The 14,118-nt window shown below is 43.3% G+C and overlaps 1 protein-coding gene across 1 annotated transcript in view; it reads right to left on the bottom strand.

Moving 5' to 3' along the window:
- Rft1 (RFT1 homolog) overlaps positions 1–11,743 on the bottom strand; it is a 35,686-nt gene extending 23,943 nt beyond the window's left edge. The window contains exons 1-5 of the mRNA XM_055612413.1: positions 11,651–11,743; positions 7,357–7,442; positions 5,422–5,538; positions 4,241–4,430; positions 3,433–3,534 (exon numbers count right to left, since the gene is read on the bottom strand). Of these exons, the coding sequence (XP_055468388.1) occupies positions 3,433–3,534; positions 4,241–4,430; positions 5,422–5,538; positions 7,357–7,442; positions 11,651–11,713 (558 nt within the window). The 5' untranslated portion in view covers positions 11,714–11,743. The remainder of the gene's footprint in view (positions 1–3,432; positions 3,535–4,240; positions 4,431–5,421; positions 5,539–7,356; positions 7,443–11,650) is intronic.
- Between the last annotated feature and the right edge of the window lie 2,375 nt (positions 11,744–14,118).

Here is a 14,118-nt window from a genome sequence, read left to right as displayed (position 1 = left end):
CCTTCCTTCCTTCCTTCCTTCCTTCCTTCCTTCCTTCCTTCCTTCCTAGAGGATTTCTCTATATAACTCTGGCTGTCCTGAAACCTGCTCTATAGACCACACTGGCCTCAAGCTCACAGTGATCTACCTGCCTATGGCTCATGAGAGCTGGGATTAAAGATGAGTGCCAACACCCAGCCTAAGACCCTCTTTCTACTTGTCTGCACCAAGGGAACTCCAGTCAAAAGGGACATGGTAGGGGAAAAGAGCAGTCGTGTTTGGTAGGCTCAGTCTCCTATGGGCTCTACTCCCGGCCGTGTATGAGCCTGTGAAAGCCTGCCATCCTCCAGCCTTCCTCATTCAGGCTCAAGGCCTTAACCAACAAGCACTGTGGGCCACAGCACCACTGCTCATATCCTTGTGAAAAGTGTGCTTCTCCACCTCTCCTCGCTTTCCTGCTGAGCAGAGTTTTGGGGAATGGTGACTATCTAAAGGCGGGGACCCTAGCCAAAAGACCCTTGCTATTTTTCTCCATCAAGAGAAAGTCACAGAATAAATATTACCATTATAACTATAGGATTCAGTAGCTTGTAGTACACTTACATTGTGGTAAAACCAGCAACACATCAGCACTATCTAATTCCTTAATATTTTCATCACCCCAAAAGGAAACCGCAACCTTTAAGCAATTACTGTTCATTCCCTCAGCACTTAGCAACCACTAATGTGTTGTGTCTGTGGCCCTGCCTATCCTGCACATTATATATTAATGGAACATACAATGTGCGGCCTTTTGTGCCTGACTAGTTCTTTCACTTACTATAATGTTTCTAAGGTTTAATCTACATTGTAGAATGCATCAATAGTTGTTTATTTGTTCTTACCATGAACTGACTGTCCCGAAACTCTGAAGACTAGGCTGACCTCAACCTTGCACTGTTCCTCCTGCCTCAGCCTCCAGAGTGCTATGATTACATGTATGCCACCATACATGGCAGTTCTTAGACTAAATAATATTCCATTCTATGGACAAACTAACTTGTTTATCCAATTCATTAGTTAATGGTTATTTGTGACGTCTGCACGCTGGGCACTGGGAATAGTGTTATGAACATTCTCTTTGGTATATATACTTAGGGGTGGAAATGCTGGGTCATACGATGTATCTGTCTAATTTTTAGAGGCACTGTCATGCTGCTTTTCATGGAAGCTGCATTATTTTATGTGTAAACCAGAAAAGTACTAATTTCAATTTCTTCCCAACCTTACCTACAGTATTCTATACTGAACAACAACAAAAATACCCGCCCTAGTATGTATGAAGTGACAGCTCACTGTGGTTTTATTTTTATCTTTTTGTTTGTTTTTAGTTAAATTTCCTGTGTAGCCCTGGTTATCATGGAGCTCACAAGGCAGACCAGATTAGCTTTGAACTCCCAAAATTCCACCTGCTTCTACCTTTCAAATGCTGGGTTTAAAGGCCAGGCCCTCACTATGGTTTAGATTTGCATTTTCCTAATAATTATTGATCCTGAAGTTTTTTTTCCATGTGCTTTTTGTCCATTTATTTTATATATTCTTTGAGAAAATGTCTGTTCAAATTCTTTGCCCAGGTTTTTGTTTTGTTTTGTTTTTTGAGACAGGATTTCTCTGTGTAGCCCTGGCTGTCCTGGACTTGCTTTATAGACTAAGCTGACCTCACACTCTTGGCTATCTGCCTGCATCTGCCTCCCTAAGTGCTGGAATTACAGGTGTGTGCTCCCACACCCAGCTTTTTGCCCAGTTTTAACTGAGTGGCTTGTCTTTTCACTGTCAGGTTTACATTCCTTATTTATTCTGAGGTGAGTTTTACAGGCAGTTTAAGAAAGACCTTGGAGGCAGGTTTACAAGTGGACTCTCAGTGCCCTGGGCAGAGCTCACTTGCTACTGTGATGTGTCACTGATTCATTCACACTTGGCAGTGACTGTCCTGTGGAGCTTGTAGAAGTCTCAGAGCAAGAAAACAAATGAGTTCAGTTTCCTCTCATTGAACTATGACCCAATCATGGGTAGAAACTGTAACATCAGAAACACACAGTGAGCTGGGTGTGGTGGCACTCACCTATGATCCCAGCACTCAGAGAGGCAGAGGCAGGCAGATCTCTGAGTTTGAGGCCAGCCAGGTCTACAGAGTGAGTCTTTGTAAAACCCTGTCTGGAAAAAAACAAACAAACAAACAAAAAAACAACTAAACAAACAAAAAAGTCAGTTCTAGGACAGCCAGGGGTACACAGAAAAAAAAACCTGTCCTGAAAAAACAAAAACAAACAAAACAAAACCCTATACAGTGCCAAGTGCCTTTCCCACAGTAAGAACCAAGAATACTGGGTCTCTCTGAGGCTCTTCTATGCTACTAGAGAGGATGCATAAAAACAAAGATAACGATGAAAACTACAGTACTAGGTCCAATAGGATAAGGAAAATATAACCACAGGTAATTTCTCTAAACTATATATCTATTTGCAAATTGGTATTATGGGCAATCTTCATCCTTAATTATTTTTAAATCTAATCACCTTGTGTTCCAAAAAAGAGCAGTAGATTTCAGAGGACACAGGAAAGAACGCTAAAGAAGTCATTGCTTCCTTAGCACCTTCCTCTCCTTCTCAACACTAAGGGCTGCAGACTCCAAGTCCAGGCTTGGAAGGTTACGCCTCCAATGGAGTAATTCTGAGGCTCACGTAGGGACACTGCTGCAGTTCAAGGCCAGGCTGGCCTCTAACCCAGCACGCTGCCTCCCTAGTGCTGGGATTAAAGGGCTTGCGCCACCATGCCCTGCAATCTGCCCGCCTCTGTCTCTTGAGGCATGTGTTACCATGCCCAGCATTAGGCTTAATTTTTAAAAATGGTACGTTTATTCCAGCAATATCTTTATTAGAGCTCGAACTATGGACTATACCTAGATTATAAGATGGAGCCGAAATTGCTAAAACTGAAAATGTACTTGCTTGAACTTGGTTCATTCTCTCTGAATTATGTGAGATTTCAATCTAAGTTTAAAATATACTTGGCAGCACTTCCTCCTATTCTGCAAACAACTGATTGAAATTCAAGGAAAATAATACACATACAATTTGACTCCCACTCCACCCCCTTGCTTTTCCCCCTGCTCCTCCATAGACTGTTAGACAATTGAGATCAGTCTGATACAGACCTGCCCACAGAATGTCTAAAAGGAGTTTCTGATGCTGGATGATTAGAAAACATATGACCCTCCCCCGTCCCTAAGGACACTTGTGGTGCCAGTGTGTCAAACAGGATGGATACAGCAGCTAGAGGAGTAGTGGCAGGCCAGAAATCTGGGAGTTTACTATTGCCATAGCATGAATACTGTGAGCATAAAACACTTGCTAGTGGGAGCAAGAAGGGAAAACAAAATTTAGATTAAGTAAAGAGCAAAGCCGTGATTCTCACCTGAGCCAAAGAAAAAATGTATAGACCCCAGTGAGGCAACCACAGTACAAGAAGAGCTGTCAGGACACTCTTGAGGATGACCGACATGCTCTCAGCAAGAACCTACACACAGAGGTAAAGGTGCAATATTATCAAAGAGGAAATACGAAAAGCCACAACAAACACAAAATTCAGCATGGTGGTTACCCTGGCAGGCAGAATGGCACATGGTTGAACATAAGCATCAATAATAATGCTTTATTTCTTAAGGTGGGTGGTTCCTAAGCATATATATTAGTTCCATATGTGTGTATGCGCGCGCGCGCGTGTGTGTGTATAATCAATTCAACTTTTATCCTCCCTATTACAGACCTGTTTTTCATTCACAATATACAGAAGTTACCCCCAAGCTTTGTGTGTGTGTTTGACACATTCATACACGTGCATGTGTGTGCAGCAGGAACATGTGTCTGCTACCTGGAGGCCAGTGATGAAGTCAGGTGTCTTTCTCTATGGCTCTCCATCTTTTTTTGAAGATTTATCTATTTACTATTTATACAGTGTTCTGCCTGCATGTGTGCCTGCACACCAGAACAGGGCAGCAGATCTCATTATAGATGCTTGTAAGCCACCATGTGGTTGCTGGGAATTGAACTCAGGACCTTTGGAAGAACAGCCAGTGTAGTCTGGATACAGGCAGGTGGATCTCTGTCAGTTCCAGGCCAGCAAGGACTATATGGTGAAACCCTGTCCCAAAACAATCAATAACATCAGAACCCCATACTTTCCCTTATTGCTCATGTTTCCTATTCACAAGAGGTTAACTGACCTTGAGCTTAACAAACATATGTGCTTGTGCCAAGAACGAGAAAGGCTCTCCCAGAAGCTCCACAACTGCCGAGAGGCCAAACAGCACCACTCCAGTTCCATAGTGAGGGACCACATTTGGATCAGGCACTTCAAGCAACTGCAGCCAGACCCAGCCCAAGAGTAAGGACCAGAACACACCCAGGGGGACACTAGAAGAACAGAAAAAAATGTTTTTTTAATATACGGAGTTTTAAGTATTAGAAAAATAGTAAAACATAAGTTACAATAAAAACAATTACCATAGTAAGAAGATAGTAGGTATTTAGTAAGAGGTCAGCAGAAAATGCACGTATCACCTACACGCCTGCCACTATGATTAAACCCTTTATCTCACTAACATTTCACAATGATCCCCAGTCATTATCCCCATTTAGAAGGAAACGGAGGCTAAAAGGAACAGGTAATTTGGCCAAGGTTATGAACAGGTGGTCAAGAACAGGAATAGGACTCAATCCTGACCTAACTCCAATGCCTACACTACAACCACTGGTTTAAATTAAGTCAATAAGGCAAATTTCCAGAAAAAAAAAAATGTTGCCTATGCTTAGAATGGCTGAGAAACATTATTCATTGTCTTGCACTCCAAATAACTAATAGTCGCCAGCACGGTACTCATTTCATGTGTGTGTATCAGGGCACTTAAATATGACTGCACAGTTGGCAGTCATTTTGCTAATAAAATGAACGCTTGCCAGCCCTCTGACAGGCCTCTCTGTGAGGCAAGAGTTATGCAAGGGCGGCATTGGGAAACACCTCCACCAACAGCCTCCCTGCAGGGATCCAGCTGAAGAAAACCATTTTAATTTTCAGCTGACATACTTGTCTACAAGAACATTCCAAAGAACTGAAGAAAGGTATAAAGAAAGCCTTAACAGACTTTTTAAAAATATTAAGTAGTTGCTAAAAGCTCAAAAGAAACTATAGGGCAAAAGATGAGAAATAAAAACAGTGGAGCAGGAGGTCCAGCTACTAGAGAGAAACTAAACAGCACCTCCAACTCAGACACTCTCCCCTTCCTGCTGCTAGAATTATTCGCCAAAACCCACTGCAAAGCCAGCCTGAAGACGACTGGCTTTGGGCAGGTACTGTCATTTCACTACAACACTCTTGGCACATGTCATTTGCTAAAGCACAACTCACGTGAGCCACAGGAGGTTGAGGGTCTGACTCCAGTCCCGCTGGGCACCCCCACTCAGACAAGCTCTTCGGAAGGCCTCCCTGGCCAGGAAGATGGTAGTCGAGTAAAGCAGTGTTAGCCTACAAAGTAAATGCAGAAATTGCTATGGCCTCTAGGCTTGTTTTTAATTTTTATTGAACTTTTGGGATTTTCCTAGCAACAGGAGTAAGAAAAGTTACTGGTCATAAGCCACTTGCGGTGAGCCTGGTGGCACAGACCTGTGATTCCAACAACTACTTGGGAAGCTGAGACAGGAAGACCTCAAGTTCAAGGCTTGTTGGGCTACAGAATGAGTTCAAGGCTAGCCTGAGCAACTCAGTGAGACCCTATCTCAAAATAAAAAGTAAAAAGGAGACTAAGGATATAGCTCAGTGGTACAGCACTTGCCTAGTATCTCCAGCACTTATGCAGAAAAGACAAGACAAATCCCAAAACTACCAGTCTCTTACAAGACCCCCACCAGTCCAACCCACATGGAAAACAGGAACCAAACAAGGCGCCTTGTCACCTCTGAGATAGCAAAGCACTGCAGTGACCAGAGAGCCTGCAGCTGTAGGCAGAGGTATGGTCCTGACTGTAAGGAGAAAAAGACAAGCTTAGCACCCGCATACTAAGGAGACCTCCTGGTGACAATGGAGCCTCTGTGAGAGAAACAGGTTCCATCATATGGTGGTGCTAGCCAAGAGTTTCAGGCCAAACAGCAAAGCAGGCAGCCTTTACAGAGGTTGCTGCAACCGCAACTCAGGAAGGCTGGCCTAAGTGCCTTGCAGGTGGACAGCACCTGAGTGAGTCTTCCTGCAGCTAGAAAAAAGCAGCTAAGCTTCCCTTGCCTCTGCAGCCAGTGACCTATGAGGCTGCCTCCTCAAGTGGCACCTGTGCCCCAGGAGCCCATTCAACACTGCAGCTGAGGAGACAAAGCCACACCTTAAACTGTGGGGGAAGAGCAGGCAAAGGCTGTCACGGCAGGCACCTGGAAATCTGGGGGAGAATGCATGGGGAGAAAAATCTGACCCCTCGTTCTTCCTACTTTTTAAATAGTGTATCTCAATGATTCCTCTCTGTTTCACTACTGCCTCCTGAGACTATGAACCCTACCTAGTACAAAGCTTCAGGTGACTGCTTTGCTAATCACAAGTTTGAGAACTGCCATTAGGCTCTTTGAAAAACACCATGGGCATTTTGTTGGTAAATACCAGGCATGGGATTCTGTCTAAAACATACTGTCTCTGTTTATCAGGCTATGAAGGAACACCTGAGAAGCTGAGCTATTCTAAGAGCATTATTTCATACATTTGTGTGTGTATGTGTGTGTGTGTGTGTGTGTGTGTGTGTGTGTGTGTGTCTTTATGAAGACAAAATAAGTGTGGGCGTCCTAGAGCAGAGAAGAAACAAGCTGAGTTTTTAAAGACAATACAAGTTCACATTCCACAGAATTAATCACAAGAATTCAAGCTCTGATCCCAGTTACCATCTCAACTACAAAATCACTGCAGAAGAACTGAAGGCGCTGTTCCAGCCCTGTAATTCTGAGGCACATCCTCACGACCTGCAGAATTCCTGCTTCCTGTGCCGTGTCAGCAGGACAAGAACACAGGATTATACCTGTGACAAGGTTGGCAATGAATTACACCCACTCTTCTCCTAGGTTCTGAGGGCAGAAAAACCGGAATGGCTAGGGGAGAAGTGTGCACATGGAGGCTGCTAATGGAAAACACTGCATGGGTCCATTAGCCACAGCAGCGCCCGCTCATCCCCCGCCTGCGCGCCTCCTCAGCTCACTGCTGAATGGCTCTGCTGCTGGGCAAGGCATGTGATTCTAAAATGATATGGGTACAATCTGGCAGACACTGGGACTCGTGATGTGAGCTGTGGGCAGTGCCAGGGTGCATTCCTCTTACCTGACATTCACTATGCCCACAATCTCCTTTGACAGGAAGCGAAGAATAAATGCATTCAAGACAAAGGTGATTAATCGAAACAATACCTGTAAGAAAATACATTTGAAGTGTGTTGGCTTTACTGCAGTGACGGCCATGTGGCCATCCTTCCCAATGTGGTGTGATGACAAAGGGGCGTTGCTAGGAAGCCTTCTCTAACATGCTCAGCTCACCTTTCCTGCTTCCTGTGAACTGTAATCCCTTAGTCTCTCACCATCCTGAGCAGTGGGGCCAAGAACCCAAGAAGATGGTTGGGAATCTCCCTTACTTACTAACGAGAGGAGCCTCAGCAGATTGAAGCTTTAGGCTCAAAGTCAAGGAGTCAGAGAGAAAACCGTAATGGTGGTTCACATTGTTCAGGGCTCTAGTTAAACTTTCTCCAGACATATCCAACCATAGCCTATGGGTCACTTGGGTCCCAAGATAGCTGTGGATGCAACCTAACACATTTTTAGATGATCATGGCAAAAGAATGGACACTCCCAAAATCCTATTTAGAAACTGTATACACTAAAACAAGAGTTTGCAGAGTATAGCTAGGAATCTGGGGTCTAATTTCTTCTCTGCCTCACAATCTTTAGGGATTTCAAGGACATTCAATTTCCTTGAATTGTCCTCATAGTAATAGGGTAAAATGGGAGTGGGATAACAGAGTCTAGCTATTGTCATTTAACAGGAACACAACCTGAGACTTTCAAAACTGTCCATTAAAGAAAACCACCAAAGGGGGCCAGAGAGATGGCTCAGGGGTTAAGAGCAATGCTTGTTCTTCCAAAGGTCCTGAGTTCAATTCCCAGCAACCTACATGGTGGCTTATAACCATCTATAATGAGATCTGATGCCTTCTTCTGGTGTGTAGGCATACATGCAAGCAGAGTACTGTATAAATAATAAATAAATAAATCTTAAAAAGTAAAAATAAAAAAGAAAACCACCTAAACAAAGAGTCCACCCCATGAGGCATAGAACAAGAGCCCACAATTAAATGGAGCTACCAAATGGAGCTGCTGAATAGAATGCAAGTTTCACTCATGTTGTCTCCTAATCCCAGCCACAAATGACAAGTCAATTCTGTGTTAAGCACACTCAGGGTTACCCATACACACAGTTGCCATTTTGGAAGATTCAATCAGTGTAGACTAGAGGACTACCATGGTCTGAAAATCTCTGGGCCATTAACACTCTTCCTAAAGTGTCACAGAATGGCAAGGTCTCCAGTGCCAAGATTACCACCCTGTTTATGGAGTCAGAAATGATCTTTTTTATCTGATGAAAGCTATGTAGTCTCTTAAAATCATGTAATATATATATTACATGATTATATATATTACATATATATATATATGTTCATATATGCTTGCCAAATTCTGCACTTGGTGTTGGTGGATGGAAGCCAATTCATGGTCTTACTAAAGAAAGTTCTCAGCTGAATCTCAACCCATCACTTAGCTCTTAAATGCATCCATCATCTTCTAATTTTTACAAGCCCAAATTTTCTGTCAAAAAAGGCTAAATATCTCATAAGGTTGATTACAAGGGTAAAATAAGATTATAAAAAACATTTTGACTGTATAAATTAAAGGCAATAAAACTTACATTGTGACTAGCTCAGACAAATTACATAATAAAATGTAGCAGCAAAGCTACCTTACGTATCAACATTATAACTTAAGGAAGCATATAAGATTGAACTAAAATATTCAAGTAATCTATATTTTATGACAATTTAAAAAATACATATATATATATATATACACACACACACACACAGGATTGTAAAACCCATCATTTTGTACAATAATATATGCTGATTACAAACTGTACATTTACTCAGGTGGTAGTGGTGCGTGCCTTTAATCCCAGCACTCTGGGAGGCAGAAGTAGGCCAATTTCTGAGTCTGACGACAGCCTGGTCTACAGAGCAAGTTCCAGGTCAGCCAGGGGGACAGGGAGAAACCCTGTCTCAGGGCAAAAAACAAACAAACAAACAAACAAACAAACAACAAAAGCAAATTGTACATTTAAGAAGTTATTATCGTCCAAGACATTTAAGGTCTTAGATCATATAAATATCTTCTAATTGGTCTGGAAAAAGGTTTGGGCTAATAAAGTCCAGGTTCCTAGGGCTACCTAGTGTTTTAAGTCCACCTAGCGGCCCTTTTAGCAACATAATCTCCATTTATGTTCATAAAAAAACTTTACATTTATAAAAGCTTTAACATCTGTTAATTATTTGACTCTTAAAAACAACCAAGCAGGCTAGTCAAATCTTTAATTCCAGCATTCATGGGGCAGAAGTAGGCAAACTTCTTTGAATTTGAGACCAGCCTGGTGTACCTAGAAAATTCTAGTCTACCCAGCGCTACACAGTGAAACCCTGTCTCAAAAGCAAAACAACAATAAAAGGCAACCAGGACAGAGACTTCAGCTCAGTGATAAAGCACTTGCTTAGGACATGTGGGGCTCTAGGTTCAACTCCCAACATCAAATGACAACCAGGCAAATGCCTCAGAAACAAAACTCAGAATGAAACAATCTGCCTAACATCAAACAGCAAAGAGGTGACCCAGCTTAACTTAGGTCACTTGCCCCTACTCCAGTGTCTCTGCTACTAGAACCTGTGTCTGTCTTCCAAAGCTAACCTAGGTACTAAGATATTACCAAAGGTGGAAAAAAAAAAATCAACACTAGGTATAACACATTAAACTTACGTATACTGTGAGGCAGGAAAACAAAGAACTAGACAAACAGAGTCAAATGAAGAGCAGCCAGCATTCATTAAGAGCGTACTACGCAAGGCACTTTTCTATATCCTTTATGTAGCTTCCCTTCCCTTAGCCCTACGCTGCCATCTACAAACTTACTACAGTAATACTTACTAAGCACCTTGCAATGTGCCAGGACATAACAGAAGTTATTTCATCTAATCTTCCTCATGACCCCGTGAGGCTGCATTACTGTTCTCATCCAAGATGAGGTAGCAGGCCTAGGATGGTGGTGTGTGCCTGTTACTCCAGCACTTTGTAAACTGAAGCAAGAGTATCAAGAGTTCAAGGCCAGCCTGGGCTACATAGCAAAACCTTTCCTCAAGAAAATAATTTCAAAAGCCAGGAGTGGTGGTGCAGGCCTATAAACCTAGAGGCAGGGCAGGTCTCCGAGTTCAAGGCCAGCCTGGCCTACACAGTGAGTTAAAGGACATCCAGGGAGGCATAGAGAGATCTTGTTTAAAAAAAGGAAGGAAAGAAAAAAAAGTATATACTGATGCTCAGAAAAGTCAAACGACTTTATTTTAACTTTTTTTGAGACAGGGTCTTACTATGTAGCCCTAGCAGGAGTGGAACTCAGCTGGTCTTGAACTCGCAGAGAACCACTTGCCTCTATCTCCTGAGTGTTTAGGCTATACCACCACCTAACCCAAGTAATTCTTATCTGTAAGCAGTCATCTAACTTGAGTCTAACGGAGCCTGGTTCTCTCTCCTAAACCCTTTGTGCCTTTCTAGGGGTGAAGGTAGATTCTGAACTTATGTGAAGTCGGGTTGATAAGCTGGAGAATAAGACATCGAAAAAAATGAGGATCATGACTTACAAGAACTGTTTTTTAGGGGATGAAAGACTCTTTAGATACTATGTGGATGAATGGGCAAGTGTCACTTGGCGAAAATAAAATGTCAAAAATGGTTTGTCCAAGGACACACAGCAGATGCAGTTTATTGAGTGCATACTTAGTAAGTGCCCTTATTCAAAAGATCCCAAACAATCCTTGCAAATTGCTTTCTGAATTAGATACTTTTACCCTCATTCTGTCACAAAGTTGTTAAAGGCTCCGGGGCTGAAATGACTTGTCTGGGTCACGCAGCGAGAAATGCCTGAACCCGGATCCCTGTTCTTAGCTATGCCATATGATCTCTCTAAACTCAATGCGAATCATTTGAAGAAAGGTGTCTTGAGGACCAAGAGTGGAACACACAAGTGATGAGCCCCTTAAAATATCAGATTCATGAGCAGTAAGTAGCCTCTGCCTCTACCACTTGATTAAACTGTCTCCTATTGCCACAAGGAAATACAATGTCCAGAAAGAAAATGGCAAGTGTGTAGTCATTCAGCCCAGACTCGGACTGCAGCGTCCCAACTCCTAGGCCCGGCGCCCCTCCCCGCCGCCGTAATCTGCGGAACCCCTGTAGTGCGGGGACCCAGGACAGCCTCCCCGAGAGGCTTGGCAACGGCACCACGCGCTGGAGCTGGCGCAGCAGAGTACCTGCAGCAGGAGACCCGATGAGGCCAGCCGAGCCGCCTGGCCCAGCACCTCTTGACTGCCCATGGCCTCAGAGCCACGGTTCAGGGAAGGAAACGCGGCCGCAGCCCGCTCCGTCGCGAACAGATGACGTCACGATAACGCTCGCTCCTGATTGGGGGCTTCGCCGGCGGGGCGGAGCACAAGAAGCTGCGTGACCAAATAGCTTAGCAGGCTGTGTCTCAGTCGCTTCTTGCTTTTTGGTTGGGTTTTCTTTCTCTTTACTTTTTCTTTACTTTTTCTTTTGTTCTGAGAGTGTGTTTAATGCCAGACCTTGTTGTCCATGTTGGTCGAGCACTCGCGGCCTCTGGAACGCTGGGATTAGCGGGTTTGGGGGTTTGATTTTTTTTTTTTTGAGACAGGGTCTCATTATGCACCCCTTAGCTAGCTTGGAACACGATATATATATAGATCATGCTTGCTTCGAACTCAGCGATCTGCCTGCCTCGAGCTCCCAAGTGCAGGGATTTCACTGTTATTTTGAAATAAAGTCTTGTTGTGTAACCAAGGCTGGCCTGGAATTCACTTAGAGAGTCTAGGATGGCCACCTGTCTTCAGTTCCCAAGAGATGAGATTGCAGGAACAAACCACACCAAGCTGGCATCCTCTTCATTGTTGTGTTTTGTTTCTCTAATTAAATATGTATTTGTCTTTGTATAGTGTAGCTGTGTGCATCCCAGAGAACAGCTCTTAGGAGTCAGTTCTCTCTTTCCACCTTTGTATGGAGTCTGGGATCAGACTAGGATTAGCAGGTTTTACAGGGCAATCTCTTAACCTGCTAGGACAATTGGCAGGTGTGTTTATGATCTTCCCTGCTCCACTTCCCAGTACGGGGGATTGAACCTAGAGCTACATGCATGCAAGGCAAGTGATCTACCATAGACATTACAGGCTCCAGCCTTCTTTTTGTGTTTATTATTATTATTATTAAAGTCATTTCCTTTTATGAATGTCTCTGTTACAAACAAATGAAATACTGTGGTTAGTATTAGATGTGGGATTAGAAGCTGGAGGTGTAGCAGTTGATAGAGTGTTACCTAACACTCGTGAAACTCTAGGTTCAGTCCCAGCAACCACATTCACCTACTCTGGTGTGCCTGAAATCCAACTTCTGAAGGATCAGAAGTTCAAGGTTATCCTTAGCTACAGAATGAGTTTGAAGCCAGCCTGGGATACAGAAGACCCTGTCTCAAAACAAAGCAAAACAAACAAGCAAACAATGGTGTCAGGAAAAAGTACTCAGCAGAGACTCATCGGTCGGAGTCTTGCCATTGGCTCTCACACAAATATATTCTACAGCACCCTTTCCCCCAGTTAGGCTGGACAGGACTTCACCCATTTTGCAGAGGAAAAACTGAGGACCAAAAGTTAGAGACACAGCATTTTCATTTATGTAGTTTTGTAGAAATCTCTGCACAGCTGCAACACTTGGGCCTGGTTGTCAGAGAGGAGAAAAGCAAGCCTTGGAGGTGTAAAGTGCCTTGTTCAAATCTGCACAGCATAGACCTGGGCACAATGGATCAGAGTCAAGAACAGACTAGAAGTACTTTATACTCTTTTTTTTTTTTTCAAAGTCCCTAACATACATGATCATCATTTCCTTTTTTAAAAGGACTTATTTACTTTCTTTTTATGTGCATTAGTATGAAGATGTCAGGTCTCTTGGAACTGGTGGTACAGATAGTTGTTAGCTGCCATGTGGGTGATGGGAATTGAACCCCGGTCCTTTGGAAGAGCAGACAGTGCTCTTAACCACTGAGCCATCTCTCTAGCTCCCTGATCATCTTTTCCTAACCACACTTGCCCTCAACTAACTTGTTGTCACCTTTCATATCTTCACTGTTTTTATCGGTACATTTTAGACCCTCACAATTTGGATCCCTTGATCTCAGCACTCAGGAGGCAGCTGTATTTCTGGGAGTTCAAGGCTAGCCTGCTCTGCGTAGCATACATTCCAGATGAGCCAGGATGACTTAGTGAAATTTTGTCTCCAAACAAATACAAAGCCTGGGCTCCTTCCTGGTCCTCAAAGAGGCCCTGTCAGGTTTCTCTTTGTTTCTGTCACCTTCTCTGTCCAAATCTCTTCCCTGACACAGTACTCTTTGCCTTTCCAGGGCCCACATCCTGACCCCTAACTACTCACAGTCTGTACTTGCTGTGGACTAAATGTCTGGGTCTCCTCGAATTTCATCTAGTCACAGTCATGAAGGTGATGACATACACATACACTTAGTAAAGTACTTGGGAAGTAATTAGATCATGAAGATATAGGCTTTATGGTGGCCACTGCCTGTATAAGGACTGGTTATGGTGGATCAGTGGCCATGTAAGGAAGATATTGGAGGGCTGGTGATACAGCCCAGAGAAGCAGTGCTGCCTACCATGTGTAAACATGTGGTTTTGACCCTCAATATCTCAAAAAAATATGTGAG

This window comes from Psammomys obesus, unplaced genomic scaffold, assembly GCF_907164565.1.
Source record: "Psammomys obesus unplaced genomic scaffold, mPsaObe1.curated_primary_1811, whole genome shotgun sequence".
Lineage (NCBI taxonomy): Eukaryota > Metazoa > Chordata > Mammalia > Rodentia > Muridae > Psammomys > Psammomys obesus.
Note: the sequence above shows the minus strand (reverse complement) of the source record. Positions and strands in the feature narration are given on the sequence as shown.